Source organism: Astatotilapia calliptera, chromosome 11 (assembly GCF_964374335.1).
Source record: "Astatotilapia calliptera chromosome 11, fAstCal68.1, whole genome shotgun sequence".
Taxonomy (NCBI): domain Eukaryota; kingdom Metazoa; phylum Chordata; class Actinopteri; order Cichliformes; family Cichlidae; genus Astatotilapia; species Astatotilapia calliptera.
The window spans coordinates 32060269-32078586 of record NC_137432.1 but is presented as its reverse complement, the minus strand read 5'-3'; the positions used below and the strand labels follow the sequence as shown (position 1 = coordinate 32078586).

Below are 18318 nucleotides of genomic sequence, written 5' to 3'. Positions count from 1 at the left end.
GCACTACAGCAGTGAACAGAAAGACTCTGATGAGCTCTAATGGGTGAGTAGAGAAAAGCAGAGCAGTCAGCACCAAAGAATCACTTATCTTTTTCACACAGTGTGGACTCAGGATGCCCCCTGTTGATTTAGTCAGAGTTGTGCTCATTGCCCCCTGCAGTATGAGACAGAAAGCAAACTGGAAGGCACTTAAGGTGCGTTTGTCTATTGGAAGGAGCAATACTGCCTACGAAGAACACAACTTAGCCTCACATTGGGCCTGAAACAATGAAAAAAGAAGGGGAAAGATTCATTAACTTTAGCAACATAACTGCACTTTTTACTCAGTGATGTTTCCCTTATTTCCCGAGGTTTATCTTAAAAATAAGCAACAATTTGTTGAAAGAGTGGATTAGAAATGCACACATTTTATTTTTGAGGGAAAATATTCCATTTAATGGAATAGTATTACTTGAAGGAGAGATGCTGTAAGAAAATAAGACTTTTTTTCCCAAACTATTGCCCGTGTGATCAGATGTACCAAAGCCTGCTTTAAGCCATAGAATTTCTGAACATTTTCTATGTTGTATCTGTGAATTCAACTAATGTATAACTGCACTAGCACCAATCCTAAGCACATGTCCTGTAGTCTGCACATTAATGGCAATGAGGCATATTCAGAAGGTAAACCAAGCCCAAGTGACCTTCCCTGCAACACCTTGCCTACACGAAAAGCTGCTAATGAGCCCCCCACCACTTCAGCAAAACTTCAAGCGAAGGAGGAAGCCAAAAAGGCGAAGAACAAGTGACGAAAGCTCAATAATGTCAGAATCCTCTTCCCTTGCTGATAGGCTGGAGAACCCTGGTCCTTTACTCAATAACAAGAGAAACAGCTTCAAACAGGACTATGCCAAACTGCCCACCAACCCACTTCTGTTCAGTTTTGCCTGCTGCATCCTATAAGCAGTGTTGTAGTGCGATTAAAACAAATAAAAAAATTATATCTTTTCACGTCAATTAGGGACAAGATAAAAATTCTTACTAATGAACAGAATTGTAATGACATTGTCTTGTTTTATAGGTTTGTTACTATTCTAAATAATGAGACTGTGCAGGTTTTACAACATGCCTGCCTTATGGGTTGGTTTTTTGTTTTGTTTTTTTTCTCAAAAAAGAGGAAGTCCAATTTCCTCTACATGCGAGAACAGCAGGCATATACAGAAGCAGAGAACCTAAAACTTGTACTACAGGTAGTGACCAGCATGGGAATTGTTCGTGTGCTATTTGCTGCATTTTATATCAGTAAAACATTTATGAAGTCACTGCAAATAGTACAGTGATATTACTTTCCACTTTTCTTAAAAGAGGTGCGGGATTATACAGAAATGGAAGCCTGATTAATCAAGAATAGATACAATCAGAAGTCAACTTGTTTATCCTGTTTTGTCCAAGTATATGAAAAATCTATGATAGACTTTCTTCTTCCTGTTTGTGATTACAATTTTCTTTTGCTGACTGTGTTGTTTTTTTAAACAACTGCATTTACAACCTCAAATAATTCTGTTTTGGAAACGACAGTGACACGGCAGTGACACCTAAGTGATGATTTGATAAAATACTGACCTACAGAAATACGCATCTAATGTGTTCTTGACTTGGAATGTTTGTGAACTCTCAATCCTGATTTCTAAGTATGATAATGAGGTGACCTCAATTTACACAGGCATAAATTCCTAAAAATTAGGCAATTTCTTATATCACTTGATAACATTTATATAAAAAAAGAAGAATTTCATTGAAATAAGCAAATATTCATTTATGAATGTTTCATTATAACTATAATGGTCAATCTCTATTAGACAAAGTCTATACTGTGGACAACTAAAAGTTTATCTGAATTACAAAAATACAGCTTAAGTGGTGATAATAAGCTGCTGTTGTAGTTTCCCAAAACTTAGGAGATTCTTGAAATTGTAAGGACATTAAAAAGGTGTGTCTAAAAAAGCACGAGATTGCAAAAGGATGATGATAAACAACTACTGTTCAGGTGTTATCTGTAAACAGATGGCATTAATTTTAACAACCACTAGGAGGTGATGCACTAGACACACAGCAACAAATAAATGAATTAGAGACCATGACCTAGTTATTTTTTGGATCATTGAGGTTCTTCAAAGCTAAAAAAAAAAAACAGCTGAGCTGTAAGGGTTTAAAAACTGATTCTCTGTTACCTTCAGAAAGACCATATCACGCCTCTAGCCTCACCTGAAACAGCATTTGTTCACCGTATAACACAAAGCCAGCATGAGTGCAGAAAGCACCTAAGCTCACCAAATCCTCCATCCAATTCAGACTCCAAATCTTCAGGTCCAATTTTCTGACCTCAGTGGTTATTCTTGTCTTAGTCATCTGGTGATAACACACTGCCATTATGTGAGTGCCTGTATGTGTGTGTGTGTGCAAAGTTGGAGGCTTTGAAGGTTCCTGTGATCTTTTAATGAAACATAACAGGCATAATTTAAGATGCTCACATTATCTCATGACCAAAAGAGGAGCATGCGTCAGATGTGTACAGTATGAAGGTGAGAGAGTTAAGAACTCAATTTCACCGCGTGCACGTTCCTTCACAAAAACACACTCGCTCATATGCACAAACATAGGCAAGGGTGTAAACTCTCACTCACAGATATACAGCTGAGTACTCCCTGCTGATGTTTCCTTGTGAGATGTCATTACATGATAAAGAGGAAGCCATCAGGAAACCGCTTAAGCACTACTTCCTGTCTGTTGCCAAGGCGACAGACCTCATTCTGCAATTGCAGAAAAGTTTACCACGACTTTACTCATGTTAATTTCTTGCAGAAGGGCAGGGTAGGTGGCAAAACAAAGAGGCAGGTGTGCTCGATCGGATACTGGTGGGCTGTATCCTGTCCAGGCACTCCTCTTAGTCCAGCTGGGTCTCAGTGCGACTTGTAACCTCAACATCTGACAACAATTACCATTTGCAAATGCTTAGTGGATATGTCTTTTTGAATGGCACAGGCCTCGGCCAAAAGTCTTTCAGCACAGCTGGTTGTCATTCAGAAAAAAAAAATATATAGATAAACACACAGCTCAAGAGGCAGGGGACACTTCCTGATTCTAAATGAATCGTTGAATCGCAGACATTTGCTGTAACTGCTGAGACTTATTGAGACCTTTATGTGTATTTGCATGCCTCCGATTCAGATAAGACTTTATGAGTTTTATGGCCACTGATTGAACAATAGTTCATTCAGGGGAGCAACACTTTTGGACTTTAGTTTTTATTGTAATCTGATAACAACAGAAACATTTCAGCGACAATGCGCTAAGTTAGCTTGTAATTAAAATGTTAGTGTAAAGATTTAAAAAAAATTTAAAATGGACAACTTACTACAACATTATTAAACAACTAAAGAAAAGAACTAATATAAAGCTTTAACTTTGTTAATTATCACATTGGTGCTGTGTTTCTACACAATCTTTAAACATAAAAAAAAAGCTGTAGAACAGTTAGTGATCTCTGACTGTTTGTGTACGTCAGACACACTCCTGGCTACTCATTGTTTTGATTCTACCTTCAAAAAGAGACATGCGGGGAGGGACATGGCGCGCAGCAGAACTGACAGGAGCCACATTCCAGCGAAGGTGAACAGCAGTAAAAAAAAGAGTTAAGCCTCTCCCCTTTCAATGGGCTGCATCACTGGATTATTCGTAAATTCTTTCTGGGTTTTTCACTAGTCAGAACAAGCAGAGGCACAGCGTCAGCAATACAGAGAAGAGCAGGGAAAGAGACAAGCCGATTCAGAGTGCCAAATTGTGAAGAGCGAGGCTAAGAGAGAAATACAGTGGTTTGGAAGAGTTTGAATTTGAATTTCAGAGGGAAACACATGATAGCGTATAGAGAGAGAAAAAGCAAGAGAGAGAGAGGAAGAGAGAGCGAGGGAGAGAGAGAGAGACATACACACACACTAAGGGGTGTGTCACAGCAATTTAGTTCCTCAAGGAAGTACAACTCAACATTATCTTAAGAAAAGGGTGGCAAGCACTGACAGAAGCGCTGCAGGAGGGCTCTTTTTAGGTTTTGGTTCTGTTCGTAGTTAAGATGAAGGGATCCCGTTAAATTGACCAGCCTGTGCTGTCAACTTGATACACAGAGCAGAGGCAGACATCTGACACAGACAAGGAGGGAGGGGGACTCAGCACGCACACACAGGTAAGAAACTTCTGCTGTGTTCATATGCCAGTAAAAAAAACAACCTCTGGGACTAGATATCTGTGGTCTCTCCATTTCTTTAATCTCCTAAAAATTAAGAGTATTAATTAAGGGTTTCCAACAGAGGTTAGCTAAGAAGAGGGATGACTGGAAACTGTGTGACTTTGCTTCACTTCCCCATCTTGAACACGAGTTGGAAGATATGCATGTATGCTCACAGTCATGCTGGGACAAGTACAGTGACAGGCACAGATGTAGAGCTCTCATTTTTTTTGTTTGCACAGGCTGAGAGTTGCTCAACTCAAATCTCAAGGCAGTGAACTTTAGTTCTTCTTTGGCCTACTTTGATTTGAAGCATGTTAAGCCCAAGCCAAAGACAGTGAAAGCTTGCAACATAGCTCTCATGGCCGCACACATTCAAGGGACAAATACAACGCTGAGGGCCTTTGGTAATGACTCCTCGCCAGTGCGCCAACGGCTCTGTTTCGCTTCCCTTTTGAGGCAGTACAGATGTGTGGCAGGCTTGAACAACTCTGCTAAGTTGTGCAATGTTGAAAGAGAAACTGCAATATCTGCTTTAAGAGGATTTCAAAACGCTTCCTCGTTTAACCTAAACCTATAAAGCAGTCATCTTTACTGAAACAAAAGTATTACTTGGTTAATAACAATAACATAAAGCAAAATTAATTCTTAGAAACCTGTATAAAACACTTTATATACTTATATATTTATATAATTGAAAAACAGGATCACAAACTACAACAATTACCCACAGTTCAAAACATACAACGGAAGTGACATTTTATTCAGCAAGATACTGATCTATTACAAAAACCTGCTGAGTAAGGACACAGAAACTTCTCCTATTTTTTATGCTGTTATTGTCTCAGGTTGTCCAGAATATCATCAGGTACTAATGCAACTACCGCCAATCAATGATGACCTTTCTAAAAATGGCATGACAGACTCGTGTCTCTGAGCTGTTCCCAGAATATTCTCAGTGTTCAGTATGAAAAAAGGCAACTAAAGGGAACATACATTCCTTTAGGTCCCAGAAGCTACAATCCAGTATAGAAATCTCAGGGCTGGTATGAGAAACAGTGAGGATTTCATAGATAATGCTCAGCTGCACTCTAGGAACATTACAAAGAATATTTAGATTGGCTCAGTCAAAGGGGGCGTGCGAGCAGATCTATTTTCATAACACAAAAACAGTAGAATAAACAAAGATGCAAGCACGTAAGTACACACGAAACATCAAACAAATCTTTTATTGCTAAAAAGTTGCAGACAAAAACTGCAGGAAAATGACTTTTGCTTGGCCATACACTCTGTCATCCTTGCAACTAAAAACATGTAGAAACACGAACAAACACAAAAACACTCAGGCTTAATGCTTGAGTCATCTGAGGAATGCTAAATATTTACCTCTCCTGCCTGCCTGGATGACTCCACCAATAAGGACAACTCTCTTTGACTGTCCATTAACCTACCATTTAAAGATTCTGCACTGCCTGGATGTTACAGCAGCTCTGAAACTGATTAAGGCCATCTCTGCTCTGATAGTTCTACTTCTGCATTTTTGTGCTTTTCCTTCCAGCATTAGATTTCACACAGCATGCAGTTTCAGGCATTTGGGAGGGAAACAAACACTTGAACATATAATGGAGTCACTCCCTGTGGATGTCAACAACAAACTGATAAATACTCAAAGGCCCTCTTCTATCCATTTGTACCAGAAAATTGCTGCTCAACATTGAGCGCATCCTCGACATGATCGACTGAATGATGTCCATTACAAAACACTGGTTTTATGGCAATATGCTGCTGTAGCATCGAAATGTTCCAGTGTTACCCAAACAGCCTCAACCCCCTGACAGCGCTGCATAAAATAAACAATGCTGATGCACAAAAGGCCAAACAGCGACCTGTCTCGTGCTGTGGGAGTTTCACTGTGTGGAATACTGGCTGATGACTGCGCACAGTGCACATCCTTCCGATCCCAGTAGTCTTTTTAGCAAATAAATGAGACTGAAGTATGAAACTGAAATAGCTGTCACACTGCTCTACTTTCATTATCACTGTTAAGGGAAATTAATCTTATGAATGTTTTTGAATTCCCCACAGGGACCCCAAAGCTTTTGTAACAAAGGGAGCTATTAGAAATGTGACACTTGTTTGAAATTAATGGTTGTGCATGTAAAATAAACCCTACTAGAGATATGCTATAAAAGTGACTGTTTGCTTATAATGAATTTTGGAGCTGGGAGTGGGATGCATAACAGTGATGGGGAGAATCACAGCGAGTGCTACTTATTTGCATGATATGATCGTTAATGTGACTCGATCACTTTTTCATTCATGAGTGAATGGTGGAGTCATTTGCTCACACTGCTGACTGTGCATTGCTGGCACTGGGCGACTTGAACATCATATTTTAAATGATGTTGCTAATAACAATAAACAGGGAGGAAAGAAATGCATCACAGGGGTTACAGTTGTTGATAGCTGACAGCTTACAGAAAATATGCGCTTAATAAATAGTGTTTACATCCTGTTTCGACGTTCCACTCAAAGGTAGACCCAGTTAGAAAAATTGAGGTAGCGTGTGGATTCAGGGTGCTCACTTCCTGTTCTTGTTCTAGCACTGATGCAATGTGAAAAAAGCAGGCGCGGACATGCTTGAGCTATGCAGCCTCCCTGCACCCCTCATATACTTGTCCATACAGGCCACAAGTCAGGTTTAGTGCAGAAAATGACTCAGAAAGAGGTTCAGAAACAGTCTTATTAACTGGAGACCTGTTTAGACTTTGAGATTCTGCACATGTGACAATACTAAGTGACACAGGAAGTAGGAGAGAATGCACAGCTGCCTCGGTGGCACTGATGTTTGCTAAAGATACTGCATATCTGTTGATTCTGTGTTACTCATAAAACATGGATTAATATGAAGCAGAAGCTAAGCATTTAGGCTCATGCTTAAGCTGCCGTGTTTCTGGAACTGGAGATATAAGGCTAGAGCTTATCTATTTAGCATTAATATTCTACAAACACACTTGTTTGCTTCATCCATTGTAAGAGTCTTATTGCTGTGATACTTTCAATCTTTGTTCTTTTGGTGATGTGGGAATTAAATCTTATTTTGCTTGCCCACTCTTTGCAACACTCTAACAAGAACATCAGAGAAATCAAATTCAAATGTAGTTTTCCTCTGAGATTGATCCACTTCATATCTGCTTGCTTCCATGTTAGAGATTAGAGGGAAATTAGATGGAATTAAAAAAGAATTAATTCAAACTGTGTTGACAATCAAAGATAAAACTGTGGATTTTGTAGTTCTGTCATAGTGTGCTGTATGCATGCTGATGACTTCCCGAGGGGGGGGGGTTCTGTGATGGATGTTAGGTGTGGTTAGAATCCCAGGAGTGAAAATTAAGTGCCTCTGTGGAGGCTCCTCCATGGTAGTTTTCCCTTTTGGCAATGTAAGTACATGTCAGATATCAAAACAAACACTGTAACTAACATAAGATGAAGGCATTACTTCAGAATTTAACACACTACATGTTCAGTGTTTGTGTCGATGTATGTTTCTAATTTAAAGATGACAAATAAAAGGCTTGAACTGTTACTAATATTGACACTAAAATGGAGTTTTATGATGTGTAAGAAGGGTCAGTGGATGATAATCTGAAAGTTAAAAAGTAATGAGGGAAGACTCGCCACTTTGCTGTAAAACATGTTTCTCCTCCCTTTCCAACAGTTAAACCTTGTAGTCAGCAATCATTCTCTAACTACTCAACTGGAACTGCTGTTTTAAATCGAGGGCAGAAAGAAAAACTGTTTTCTTTTAAGAGTGTACTTGTGTGTCTTCTCCTTTCAGGTTTAAACAGGACCTCTTTAGCACTTCCATGCTAATTCATTCAGCCAAAAAAAGTTGTGCAATCTAGTCTTTACTTGCCTACCAACAGGATTTGCTGTCGATTTACTGTGATGGGTATGGGTAGTGACAGGAAATCTGCCTGAAGAGACAAATTCAAACTTTCAAACTGAAAATGGTTACCAATCAGTTTAATCACAGGAAGCTGAAACTGTAAATGTTGAACATTCTGCCTCTATAGCTGAGAGAACTACACACTGTGTAATGATATCCTGTTGGGCTATTTATGAGCATAAAGTATGAATATTTTATTTCTTTTCACTGCTTTCTTTCTGCAGGTATAATTATGAATTTTTTTTGTCTATACACAAATTTAATTGCGCTCAAACTGAGCTGTAAAATGTTTATGTGGATATTATGGATATTAAAACAGTTGAATAGTTGTATAATAACTTTATCAGGACAGACATTAAAATGAAATATTAAATTAATTGTCTTCATAATTCAGGCAACAATGGATGCGTTCAATGCCAAGGACATGGCCATGAAGGCACAGAAGAAAATCCTCAGCAGCATGGCCACAAAAAGCTCTGTACAAATGTTCATTGATGACACCACCAGTGAGATCCTAGATGAACTGTACCGGGTCTCCAGAGACTACTTGGGAAATAAATCAGAGGCTCAGAAAGTCATCAAAGACCTCATCAAGATTGCAGTCAAGATTGGCGTCCTTTTCAGGAACAACCGCTTCAGCACAGAAGAGCTGGCAGTGGCCCAAGACTTTAAGAAGAAGCTCCACCAGGGAGCAATGACAGCTATCAGTTTCTATGAGGTACACTTCCCAACTTTAATTTTTTAATCCATGATGTATGAGTAAGCATACATCACCTGAAAGAAATTTGTGCCAATGCACTTGTTTTCTAGCTCCAATTGCAAAAGAATGCCAATTACTCTCAAATGGGGAAAATGTTTTGTGCGCAGCATGAACTTCAAGGCTGGAAAATCAGGCAACTTCAAGAGGTTTCTGACCTTAGTTTTTCCACAATAAATGCAATTTGCAGTTGTGTTAATATTTCCAATTAAAACAGATAAATAAATATATTAATCACATGGCATCAAAACGTCCAGGTTAATTCACTGTTGAATAGGATTCTCTTATGCATCAACGCGTGGCTCAGACGTTGCTTTAAAGGGTCGCTTGTTTTATTTCAGTTCCACATAATACGTTGATATTGAAACTTCTGTATTGGGATTAAAACTGAATATGCAGGAAGATTAATGATGCAAAATAACAAAAATATGCAATCTCTAAGAAGTCTTTAAACATGGTAGAATATTCATACATCATATCCTGCTACTTCACATTAAGATATTATACAATTTGACTTGTATGAAATACGTAACATGAATGCATGTCTTGTCTGACGCAGGTGGACTTTACCTTTGAAAAAACAGTGATGGCAGACATCCTGACCAGCTGCAGGGATCTGCTGCTGAAACTGGTCAACACCCACCTCACCACTAAATCTCATGGTCGCATCAACCATGTTTTCAACCATTACTCCGACCCACAGCTCCTGACCCAACTGTACAACCCTGATGGGCCCTTCAGACCCAACCTCACCAAGATCTGTAAAGGACTGAATAAACTAGTGGAGGATGGGACAATATGACATCAGAACTAAATTTCAAACAGACACTGGGAGATCAACAGACAGACTCAACTAGGACTCCGAACTGCTTGTTTTTCTGTTACTGAGGACTGGCAACATAAAACAAGTCATTTGAGAACCAACCTGCTTTCCCATAGTTCTCAAAGAACATGAGGGATACAAAAAAAGCTTTGTGGAGTCATTCAAGTTTTTGATATTTTGGGGCCATAAATATATATTATGTAAGTGATGCTAATCTTCTATTCAGACAGTGTCCAGAGAAAACAAACTTGAAATTAAACAGATATATTCTGCATTGATTATTTTACTAGGACACAAAGTATCATCTAATATTTGTGACTTTGAACTGTATTATTCAGAACTACTGATATTATGCATTATAATCACTGATATGAATCAGGTGGACCGATGCATAAGCAAGTTAGGCCTGGGAACAATACCACTATAGTACAGCACTGCCATCTGGTGGTTAAGATGATGCTTCTGCAGCAACAAACTGTATTTACTGAGGTGTCCAGACAACAATCAAGCCAAAAATAAAGATAATGACCCCAGAGTGCACAATTACTGCGACCATGACTGTATTTTAAAAACATGTTTAGCTCAACAAAAAGACAGACTCTTTACTCATGACTGCTTGGACATCCAATCTATAATTCATGATTTTTGGATCGCAGTAGGGCTTAAAAAATGTTTAAATTCATTGGCCTACTGACTATTCGTTGGTCTTATATGGCAGTTAAAACAGATAAAAATCAACTCCAATTGGACATTAAATCTCCCAAAACAGCTAAATCTACATGTTATACTAAAAGAAATATTTGTTAGCAGTAATGTGAACAAATGTCATTTAACATGGGATAAAAATATGTATTTTAAAACAAACAATACAAAATTGAAAAGACATTAGAAATATAACCTTAACAATACAATCATTGCTATCAAATATTCTAAAGCCTACAACATTTTTTCTTGCATTTTCAGCATTAATAGAAAAACCATCATTCTAACCAGTTCATTGTCATCATCATTATTACAGTAAACACGACTTGTGTTTTAGATTCCATTTCCTAACGTTACAAGTCTGAAAATATGAGGCAGTTACACACAAACCCTTTTTGTGTTGACCATATGATCATCTGACTACAAATATGATTGATTTTTAATTCTTCAAATTTCAAGTTTCCAACTTCCCAGATGTGAATAGTCATATGAAGCTTTTCACAACCTACAGCATGTCTCACCAAATAAATAACAAGTCTACAATTGTGCAATATAAATTTTTAAATGGAAGTGTGAAAACACTTTTATACTTTAAGCAGCAGCGGGATCACCGGGGATTCCTTTTCATTCCTTTATCCGTAACGCTCCATTATTCTGGAGATCAAACAGCGCATCACGGCTCCCTGGGAAAGCTCCATTAATGTTCTGAGTGACAGACATGTCACAGTTCAAAGATCTCATCTTCCTTGTCTCTCAGTTTCCTGGTCAGTTTGGTGACAGTGAGCGGTACTGTCCCCTGTACTGCCATCCTGGAAGATGAAATGACACTCTGTGACCTCGTAAGCGGCCGGCAATCTGATGTCCTGTTGTTGCAAGTTGCTTCTAGTGCAGCAAACCTGGCAAATAAAATAAATATATAACAGAGCAAGTCGTTCAGAGTGTACTGACTTTAGGCTAAATTGATTGGTATTCTTAAAAAAAAAAAATCGCTGTTGCACTGGTACTATCACCAGGCCATTAGAAACTGCATTTAAAGCAGCTATTAAGCATTGGGAATCTTTTGAACAGCCACATTGTGAGTGGCTGATGAAATATTAAGAAGGCCAGAAAGGTGGATGACTATACTTGACATGACAATCTAGGCTAATCTGACTATCAGATACTATCCATGCATATCTATGCTTAGCATCAAAATGCATTATATTTGACCATGACCTCAACATTACTTACACATCAGTGAAGGTACAATATTTGCAAATTACACTGCCACTGACCATTTCTCATGCAGTAATATGTTCCAATATTAACCTGGAGGAAAAAATGTTAATCTGAGTAACATAATATTTCCACTGAACTGTGTTTAGGAATACGAATGGCATGAGTATAATGGCCCAGGGATTATGACTAAAAACATATGCATAAGCAGGACCAACTGATCTAACTATTAGTGACTTAAAAACGAAGAGAGTAAGTCTCTGTAATGCTACAAATGACCCTGACTGGACAACAACTGTGCAAAGAAAAGAGCAACCAGCGACAGGCACAGTTATACCTTTTCTCTGCTTCCTGGCATCCTTTGACTGCAGCCTGCTTGGACTGGCTTATCAAGTCATCCAACCTTTTCAAAAAATCCCCTGGAGTGAGATCTTTTCTGTCTTCTTGCTTTTTCTCAGAGGAACTCCCTATGTGTCCATTGTGAAGTGAAGCAGAGTTACCACTGCCTTTGTTGCCATCCTCCTCCGCCACATCCAACCCATTACTGCAGTCATCCAGGTCTGATATCACAGGGATTGTCAAAGACTTCTTCAGGAATATTGAGTCATTGGTGTAAAGCCTGTTTGCTCTTTTGATTTGCTCCATCTGAAAGAGAAGATGTCCTTGTGAACCTTTTGTTAATTAGTATTAGACTTGGCTAAATCAAGTCTCACTTTTACCGAGATCAGTAGGCAGACAGGAAACCAAATAAATACATGCCATTTTAAGGCAAACACTTTTTCATAGTATGCCCTAACAGCTGAATAAACAACTTAATTATGTAGTTGAACGTTTTGTTGAACCACTGAGATAACCTACCTCAATAAATATGAAAATAAAACAACGACTATAAGAAAAGTGAATATTCACCCACATTTACATTTCAGTATTGGCAAATCAAGTATTCAGTTAGAAGACATCATATCGCAACAAGTAAATTTCAATATAAGCTTAATATGAACTGTTAAAGGCGCAAAAAATGAATACTTGAACTAATTCAGTCTCAGAGTCAAATCAACACAGTCATACTCACAGACACTCCATACTTCAGCGCCAGGCCTTGCAGTGTCTCTCCCGGCTGAATTATATGTTCAATGCGTCTCTGGTGCACCGGGGACAGCGGAGATCGGATCAAACTGCCGTAAGATCTTGTGCGGTTCCCTCGGAGTAGGCCGTCCCCTCCGGCTGGTAGTGGAGCTCGCTCCCCTGACATTGTCGTAAAACACTTATATTGTTCTTTTTTCGTGTGGTGGTAAACAACCATGTGGGCCTAAAATGCGCTTACCAGCGAACTTCACTGCTGATAACATCTTTACAATAATGGCTTCCGCTTTAGCCCATAACTATCAAACTAGCAGCTTAGTTAGCCTGCTAGCTAAGGCTATCAACTTAATTAATGTCGTCGCGCGTTATTTTCCCAAGCGTTCAATATTTTCTCCAAATGACAGCCGTTTAAACTCTATAGAAAATTTCTTGGATTACAAATATAACGTACCTTATCTGTCAAATACACACCTAAAAGTCGCTGAAAAACTTGTTTTCAAAACTCTTGCAGTCAGCTGTCTACAACCATATGTTGCCATGGCTGCCGTGTTCACTGACTAGTCCGATGATTCGCCACAACGTGTTGCATTAAAGACTGTAGGGGAAAATTGTGCGTTTTATATTAAGTTGACAGAGTTTGGTGTTTTTTTTTCGCAAATTTAGTAAATATGAACTATAGCCACAAATCGAGCTTTCAAATGACTATGCGGATTTTATGTTATAAAAACAAGCAGATATCGTTGTAGTTCCGATAGCCGGAACAATTATCCACCTCAAAGCTGAGCACATAGGGGGGGGGGGGAGTTGTCTATATTTCCCATCTTCCGTTTGTCCATGAATGCAGCATTGCTATTAGCTTATATATTATAGCCAAGAAGCTATACGCTGCTATTCAGATTAGTTTTTAGATTATCGATCATAACAGTTATGTCTTTTAAAAGAGAAGGTGATGATAAAAGCCAGCTGAATCTCCTTAAGGTATGGATCAATTTGCAGCATTTTATGTTGGCTTAATAACAGAGACTTCAGCTAAGAGCACACATGCGGCTAGTGTTAGCATCTTTAAGCTAACAACATATTGTAGTTATTTCTTTGGAGAATAAAATAAGTAGTAATACTTACATACTATCTAACGTTATTCACTTCGTTTTACAGAAACGTCGTGTGGCAGACCTTTTGTCTAATTTTATTCCAGAAGATGAGGCTGCTCTTATGAAAAACGGAAGGTGAAGTGAACTTCAAAACATTGATATGTTTGGGAAAGAAAAACTTGTGTAGCTAATGGCATTAAATGTAATTTATCCCCTTATCTTATAGGTACACTTGCCTTGTGTGTTCCTACCGTCCTGTGTTTGATACAGTCGACATGTTGGCAGTCCACAGAAAAGGAAAGAGGCATCTAGACGGTGAGCACCTTGAACCTGTAAAGTTATTTAAAGCAATTTGGGGACCCAGGGGACCTGAAGTTTCGCTCCCAGTCTTATTAAGAAGCACTGTATCAAGGGTTAGCCATCTGCACAGCATTTCTATCCCTTGTCTTTCGCCCTATTAATTGAGACAGTGCCCCATATTTTAAATGGCTCTGCATTTCAAAGTCAATGCTGCAGGAGGGGCACTTGTATGAGGTCGTGCTATCATCTGAGGTGCTGTGAAGTGCAGGTTAATATGCCATCCTTGCTACATATGCTACACAAAATCAGAGGAATACAGATACATAAACTATGCATATTTAATACAATCTGCTCAAAAATAAAATACAACACTGAAGACTGAAAAGCTACTTGTGAGAGGGAGAAGCTACATAACTAACTGAGGATCAAAGAAAGAGATGTGCTGGTCAGTAGTTGTGTCCTCAGTAAAATGCCAATGTAGTCATCAGGCAAAACAACAGTCAAAACAAGACCTGTATTGTAATTTGATGCAGCAGTTGAGAACCCAACAGAGTAAATGAATACACTCAATAAAACTCAAAAGCAGCAGCCAGGGGGGAATTTTGTATTGGATTTGTAGATAATCAAGTCAAGATAATCAAGATAACAAAGAGTTGAAATATTGGAAAGTTCAGTAGTTTTTGGATTGCGTCATTGGTAAGCTGTTTTTGTGTGTCTTTTCTAATGCTGCGTCACAGAGAGTAGTTTTTCTTTTCAAATTATCTGGATTTGATATCCCCTCATTATTTGGAAGAATTAAAAACCCAAACAATTATACATTGTCGCACTTTTTTACGCTAAAACTGTATATTTACAAGTACATAGGGATAAGTAAAAATTCCATGCTTTTGAATTTATGTTAGTTTTTCCATCACTTTAAATGGCTGTCAAACAAATTGTACTCTTTAAGTATCAGAGTCTTGTACAACTATCTAATTTTTCTTCACCTCATTTTTTTTTTTTTTTTTTTTAAATATCCAACTTTTCTCATTCGGAAAAGCAAAACTCTGTCTGTTGTCTCTTACACAAACAGTCAAAGACAAGCATGTGTACCCTGGAGGTTTTCTTTATTTTCTGATGAAAAAATGCCGGAAAGTGTATTTTGAATAAGGGTATCACCGTATAACATGTATGTTAGATAAATTACAGCATATAAAAAATGTTGTTTTTACCTACATTTCGATACGAGTTTAATTTCTACAGTATGAAGGTAAAGTTTTGCACGTCTTCATGATATCTACCAAACTTGCTGTACTTCAAAGGGAAACGAGTATGACTTTTTTTTTTTCAGGTTTGGTTCATTTTACATTGACTTTTTAGTAAACCCAATTATTTGTTGTGTGTTCTACTCAGGGCTAAAAGCATTTTATGGCAAGAAAGCACGGCTGAAGACTGAAATAACAAAACGGCAACATGAAAACTATGTCCAGGCTGAAGAAAAAAGGCAGGTCAGTAACTGTTAATCATGCGTTCTCTGTCAAGGTTACAAGTCTCTCATAGCCAACAGAAAAAAGCTGTGTTTAACAAAGCAACAACAGATGAGAACCAGCTGGGTCATTCTGCCAGCAGACGGTCAATGAATCATCACAGGAAAAACATCACAAGCTCGACAGATGTAATCTTTCATTATTGCATGACATTGTTATTCCATGCTGTCTCCTGTTAAATTACTTATGTGGTGCCCGTGTGACTACCATATGACCCTAACAAATTACACCTTACTAAACAATTCAGTGTAGTTGTGTAATGGTGGAAAATATGAGCTACTCTTGTTGTGATTTCAGGAGCCCTCCAGTTCAGCCCCATTACTAGCACAAACACGGAAGCTCACCCATCATGCTTTGCTGAAAACGGTACCATATAACAGCTGCCATAGAAAAACCAGGTGAGTGATTACTTGGTATGAGAGTTGTTGTCTGTATTTAAAGCCATACAATAAAAAACACAATTTAAATTATTTGTCATTCTTTTTAAGTACAAAATCTGAAAAAGTGACAGCAAGCACCAGCTCAAACCCCAGTGACAACATGACATCTGCATGCTGGGAGTCTGGCATTTCAGTGAACACGTCACAAAGCAACTCTACTGTCTGTTCAACAGGTAAGATCTGCTAGAGAAAATGTTTTATTGTCAGCTTTTATTTTGAGCAAACCTCGGTCATGATTTTGCTTCAACTCCTTTTGTAGCCAATAACGAGCCACATCCATCAAAAGATACTGCCGAATGTCAGGCTGCAGAGAGACAGGAGGCTGAACCCATTACTGCTCAGAGGAAGAGGGAGCTGGAGCACTATCTCAAACTGAAAAGGTGCCTAAATGTTGTGGGACTTTCACTTTCTAATGTTCTACATTTTCACTACTTTTATCACATCTGCATGTAGGTCACTATTAGATTTTCAGTGCATTTCATCTATTTTTTTTGTTGTTGTTGTTTTATCATAGTGACGGGTGGCTGCAAGACCACAGCGGCAAGTGGGTTAAAGACGAGAATGTCGAGTTTGATTCAGATGAGGAAGAGCCGCTCACGCTTGCCCCAGCGCCTGCAAATAAATGAGAGCACCAGAATGGTGTGGACACACAGATAAAACCTGTACCACAGTGGTACGTTCACGAGGCACAGTGCTGCATAAAACAGACAGCTCAATGTGAAAACAAAAATTTAACAGATTTATTCTGTTCATCAGCCTTTTTATGTTTTGTTTTTTTTGTTGTTTTTTTGTTTGTTTGTTTGTTTGTTTTTTAAAGCTACTGAGTGTTCAGCGTTGAACTATTTCTTCCATCCAGGATGTGATCAATAGAGGTTGCTACAGAGTCAGTCTTTATTCAAGTGACAACTTTTCATATCCAGTTATATTTTATGCTTAAGGCTGAACCTTTGTTGGCTTATCATAGTCCACCCTGAAAAGCATTGAGTTGCAGGAAAGTGACAAGAATTAACCAATGGTCTCTGAATTTGAGTACTTATATTCTCTAACAGCTTACTTATCAGGGAGGAAATCCCTCTACACCCATAAAGAGTCCTGAATGGAAGAGTCTGAAATCGTTTACACCTGTGACAGAGACAAACCACTCAGTTACCGGCACTTTTCCTTAAAATGTTCTGTGAATATTTTTTGTTACATTAAAATCCAACACCGCTCCTCCAATCTGTTGAAAAGATTTGTGTAATGTGACCTCTGCTTGTGACCCTCCCCCCCGACAGGTTGTGCTTCTTCATGCGGGAAGAGCAAGTTTGTCCCAAAGATGTGTTAAGATTTGGCTCTTTTGTCTGCTGCATGTTTGATTCCCTACTTGCACAAGCAGATTAAGGTAACATCAGAATTCTGGGAAAGGTGATTTTGGAAATATTCATATTCAATACGACTGACCAAACTCTTCATGTTATTAAGAAGTTGGAAAATACTCAAATTGGCATTTGCCTGATTATCTGGCAGAAATTCAGAACATTTTTAAAATCTGTATAGAATTTATACATTAAAACATCTGCCTTAGCTTTAAAGACATAAAGATTAAGACTGAAAAAGTCATCCTGGACTGTTGAACAACTTTCTTCTTTTGTGGTGGATCACTCACAAAACATTGTCCCAACATATGTGATAGCTCTGTTTTTTAAAACTTGTTATTGTGATGTAGTTGGGGGTTTGTGTTCATTAAATGAAATTAGTTTTATAAGAAAATCATTCTCATTCTTGATCACCAGGATGTTCTTTTGCCAAAACATCCCGCCTGAACATGAAACATCTTAGAAGTCTGGAAAGACTGGATAAACTGTGCCATCCTCAGTGACATTAGCCTTACATCTTTTTCATGGCTCCTCTAGAATGAAAGAAGCAGGTTTAAAAGCTCGGGCAACAATTTTCAGCTGAACTTCTGACCTTTATAATTATTGTGACTATTTTCATTACCCTTTTCTTGTTCATCGTGTCCTTTCCATTTGAGTTCAGTGAGCTCTGTCTGATACGATCAATTCTCAGCCAGCTTTCCTATAAATCAGCAGCAGATTGGCTGTATTGGTGCTAATCTGTGCGTTCGTTTAAAGCTCCTCTCAGCACAGTTGGTATAAATTGGATAACATCAGGGTCAGTGGAAGGGGGCAAAGGGA

The 18318-nt window shown here is 38.5% G+C and overlaps 3 protein-coding genes across 3 annotated transcripts; 2 read left to right on the top strand and 1 right to left on the bottom strand.

Annotated features, from left to right (window-relative positions):
• The first annotated feature begins 3714 nt into the window (after positions 1-3714).
• On the top strand, positions 3715-10330 carry tnfaip8l2b (tumor necrosis factor, alpha-induced protein 8-like 2b). Its single transcript, XM_026183618.2, has 3 exons — positions 3715-4216; positions 8602-8925; positions 9524-10330. The coding sequence occupies exons 2-3, from the start codon at positions 8608-8610 to the stop codon at positions 9764-9766; spliced, it is 561 nt and encodes a 186-aa protein (XP_026039403.1). The 5' UTR covers positions 3715-4216; positions 8602-8607; the 3' UTR covers positions 9767-10330.
• Positions 10324-13620, bottom strand: lysmd1 (LysM, putative peptidoglycan-binding, domain containing 1). The gene is made up of 3 exons (XM_026183617.2): positions 12777-13620; positions 12042-12349; positions 10324-11385 (listed from the first exon to the last, which is right to left on the bottom strand). Exons 1-3 carry the CDS (start codon positions 13005-13007, stop codon positions 11211-11213), a joined length of 714 nt encoding a protein of 237 aa, XP_026039402.2. The 5' UTR covers positions 13008-13620; the 3' UTR covers positions 10324-11210.
• A 4-nt stretch (positions 13621-13624) lies between these two features.
• Positions 13625-17893, top strand: scnm1 (sodium channel modifier 1). The gene is made up of 8 exons (XM_026183616.2): positions 13625-13765; positions 13943-14013; positions 14105-14193; positions 15571-15665; positions 16002-16102; positions 16193-16317; positions 16404-16524; positions 16659-17893. Exons 1-8 carry the CDS (start codon positions 13715-13717, stop codon positions 16768-16770), a joined length of 765 nt encoding a protein of 254 aa, XP_026039401.1. The 5' UTR covers positions 13625-13714; the 3' UTR covers positions 16771-17893.
• The last annotated feature ends 425 nt before the right edge of the window (positions 17894-18318 follow it).

Excerpts from the sequence above, each read along its gene's own strand:
- tnfaip8l2b (XM_026183618.2), top strand. The coding sequence starts at position 8,608 with ATGGATGCGTTCAATGCCAAGGACATGGCCATGAAGGCACAGAAGAAA. Across the intron at positions 8,926-9,523 it reads CAGCTATCAGTTTCTATGAG|GTGGACTTTACCTTTGAAAA; the intron begins GTACACTTCCCA and ends TGTCTGACGCAG.
- lysmd1 (XM_026183617.2), bottom strand. The coding sequence starts at position 13,007 with ATGGTTGTTTACCACCACACGAAAAAAGAACAATATAAGTGTTTTACG. Across the intron at positions 12,350-12,776 it reads CGCTGAAGTATGGAGTGTCT|ATGGAGCAAATCAAAAGAGC; the intron begins GTGAGTATGACT and ends CTTCTCTTTCAG. Across the intron at positions 11,386-12,041 it reads TGCCAGGAAGCAGAGAAAAG|GTTTGCTGCACTAGAAGCAA; the intron begins GTATAACTGTGC and ends TTTATTTGCCAG.
- scnm1 (XM_026183616.2), top strand. The coding sequence starts at position 13,715 with ATGTCTTTTAAAAGAGAAGGTGATGATAAAAGCCAGCTGAATCTCCTT. Across the intron at positions 13,766-13,942 it reads GCCAGCTGAATCTCCTTAAG|AAACGTCGTGTGGCAGACCT; the intron begins GTATGGATCAAT and ends TTCGTTTTACAG. Across the intron at positions 15,666-16,001 it reads AGGCTGAAGAAAAAAGGCAG|GAGCCCTCCAGTTCAGCCCC; the intron begins GTCAGTAACTGT and ends TTGTGATTTCAG.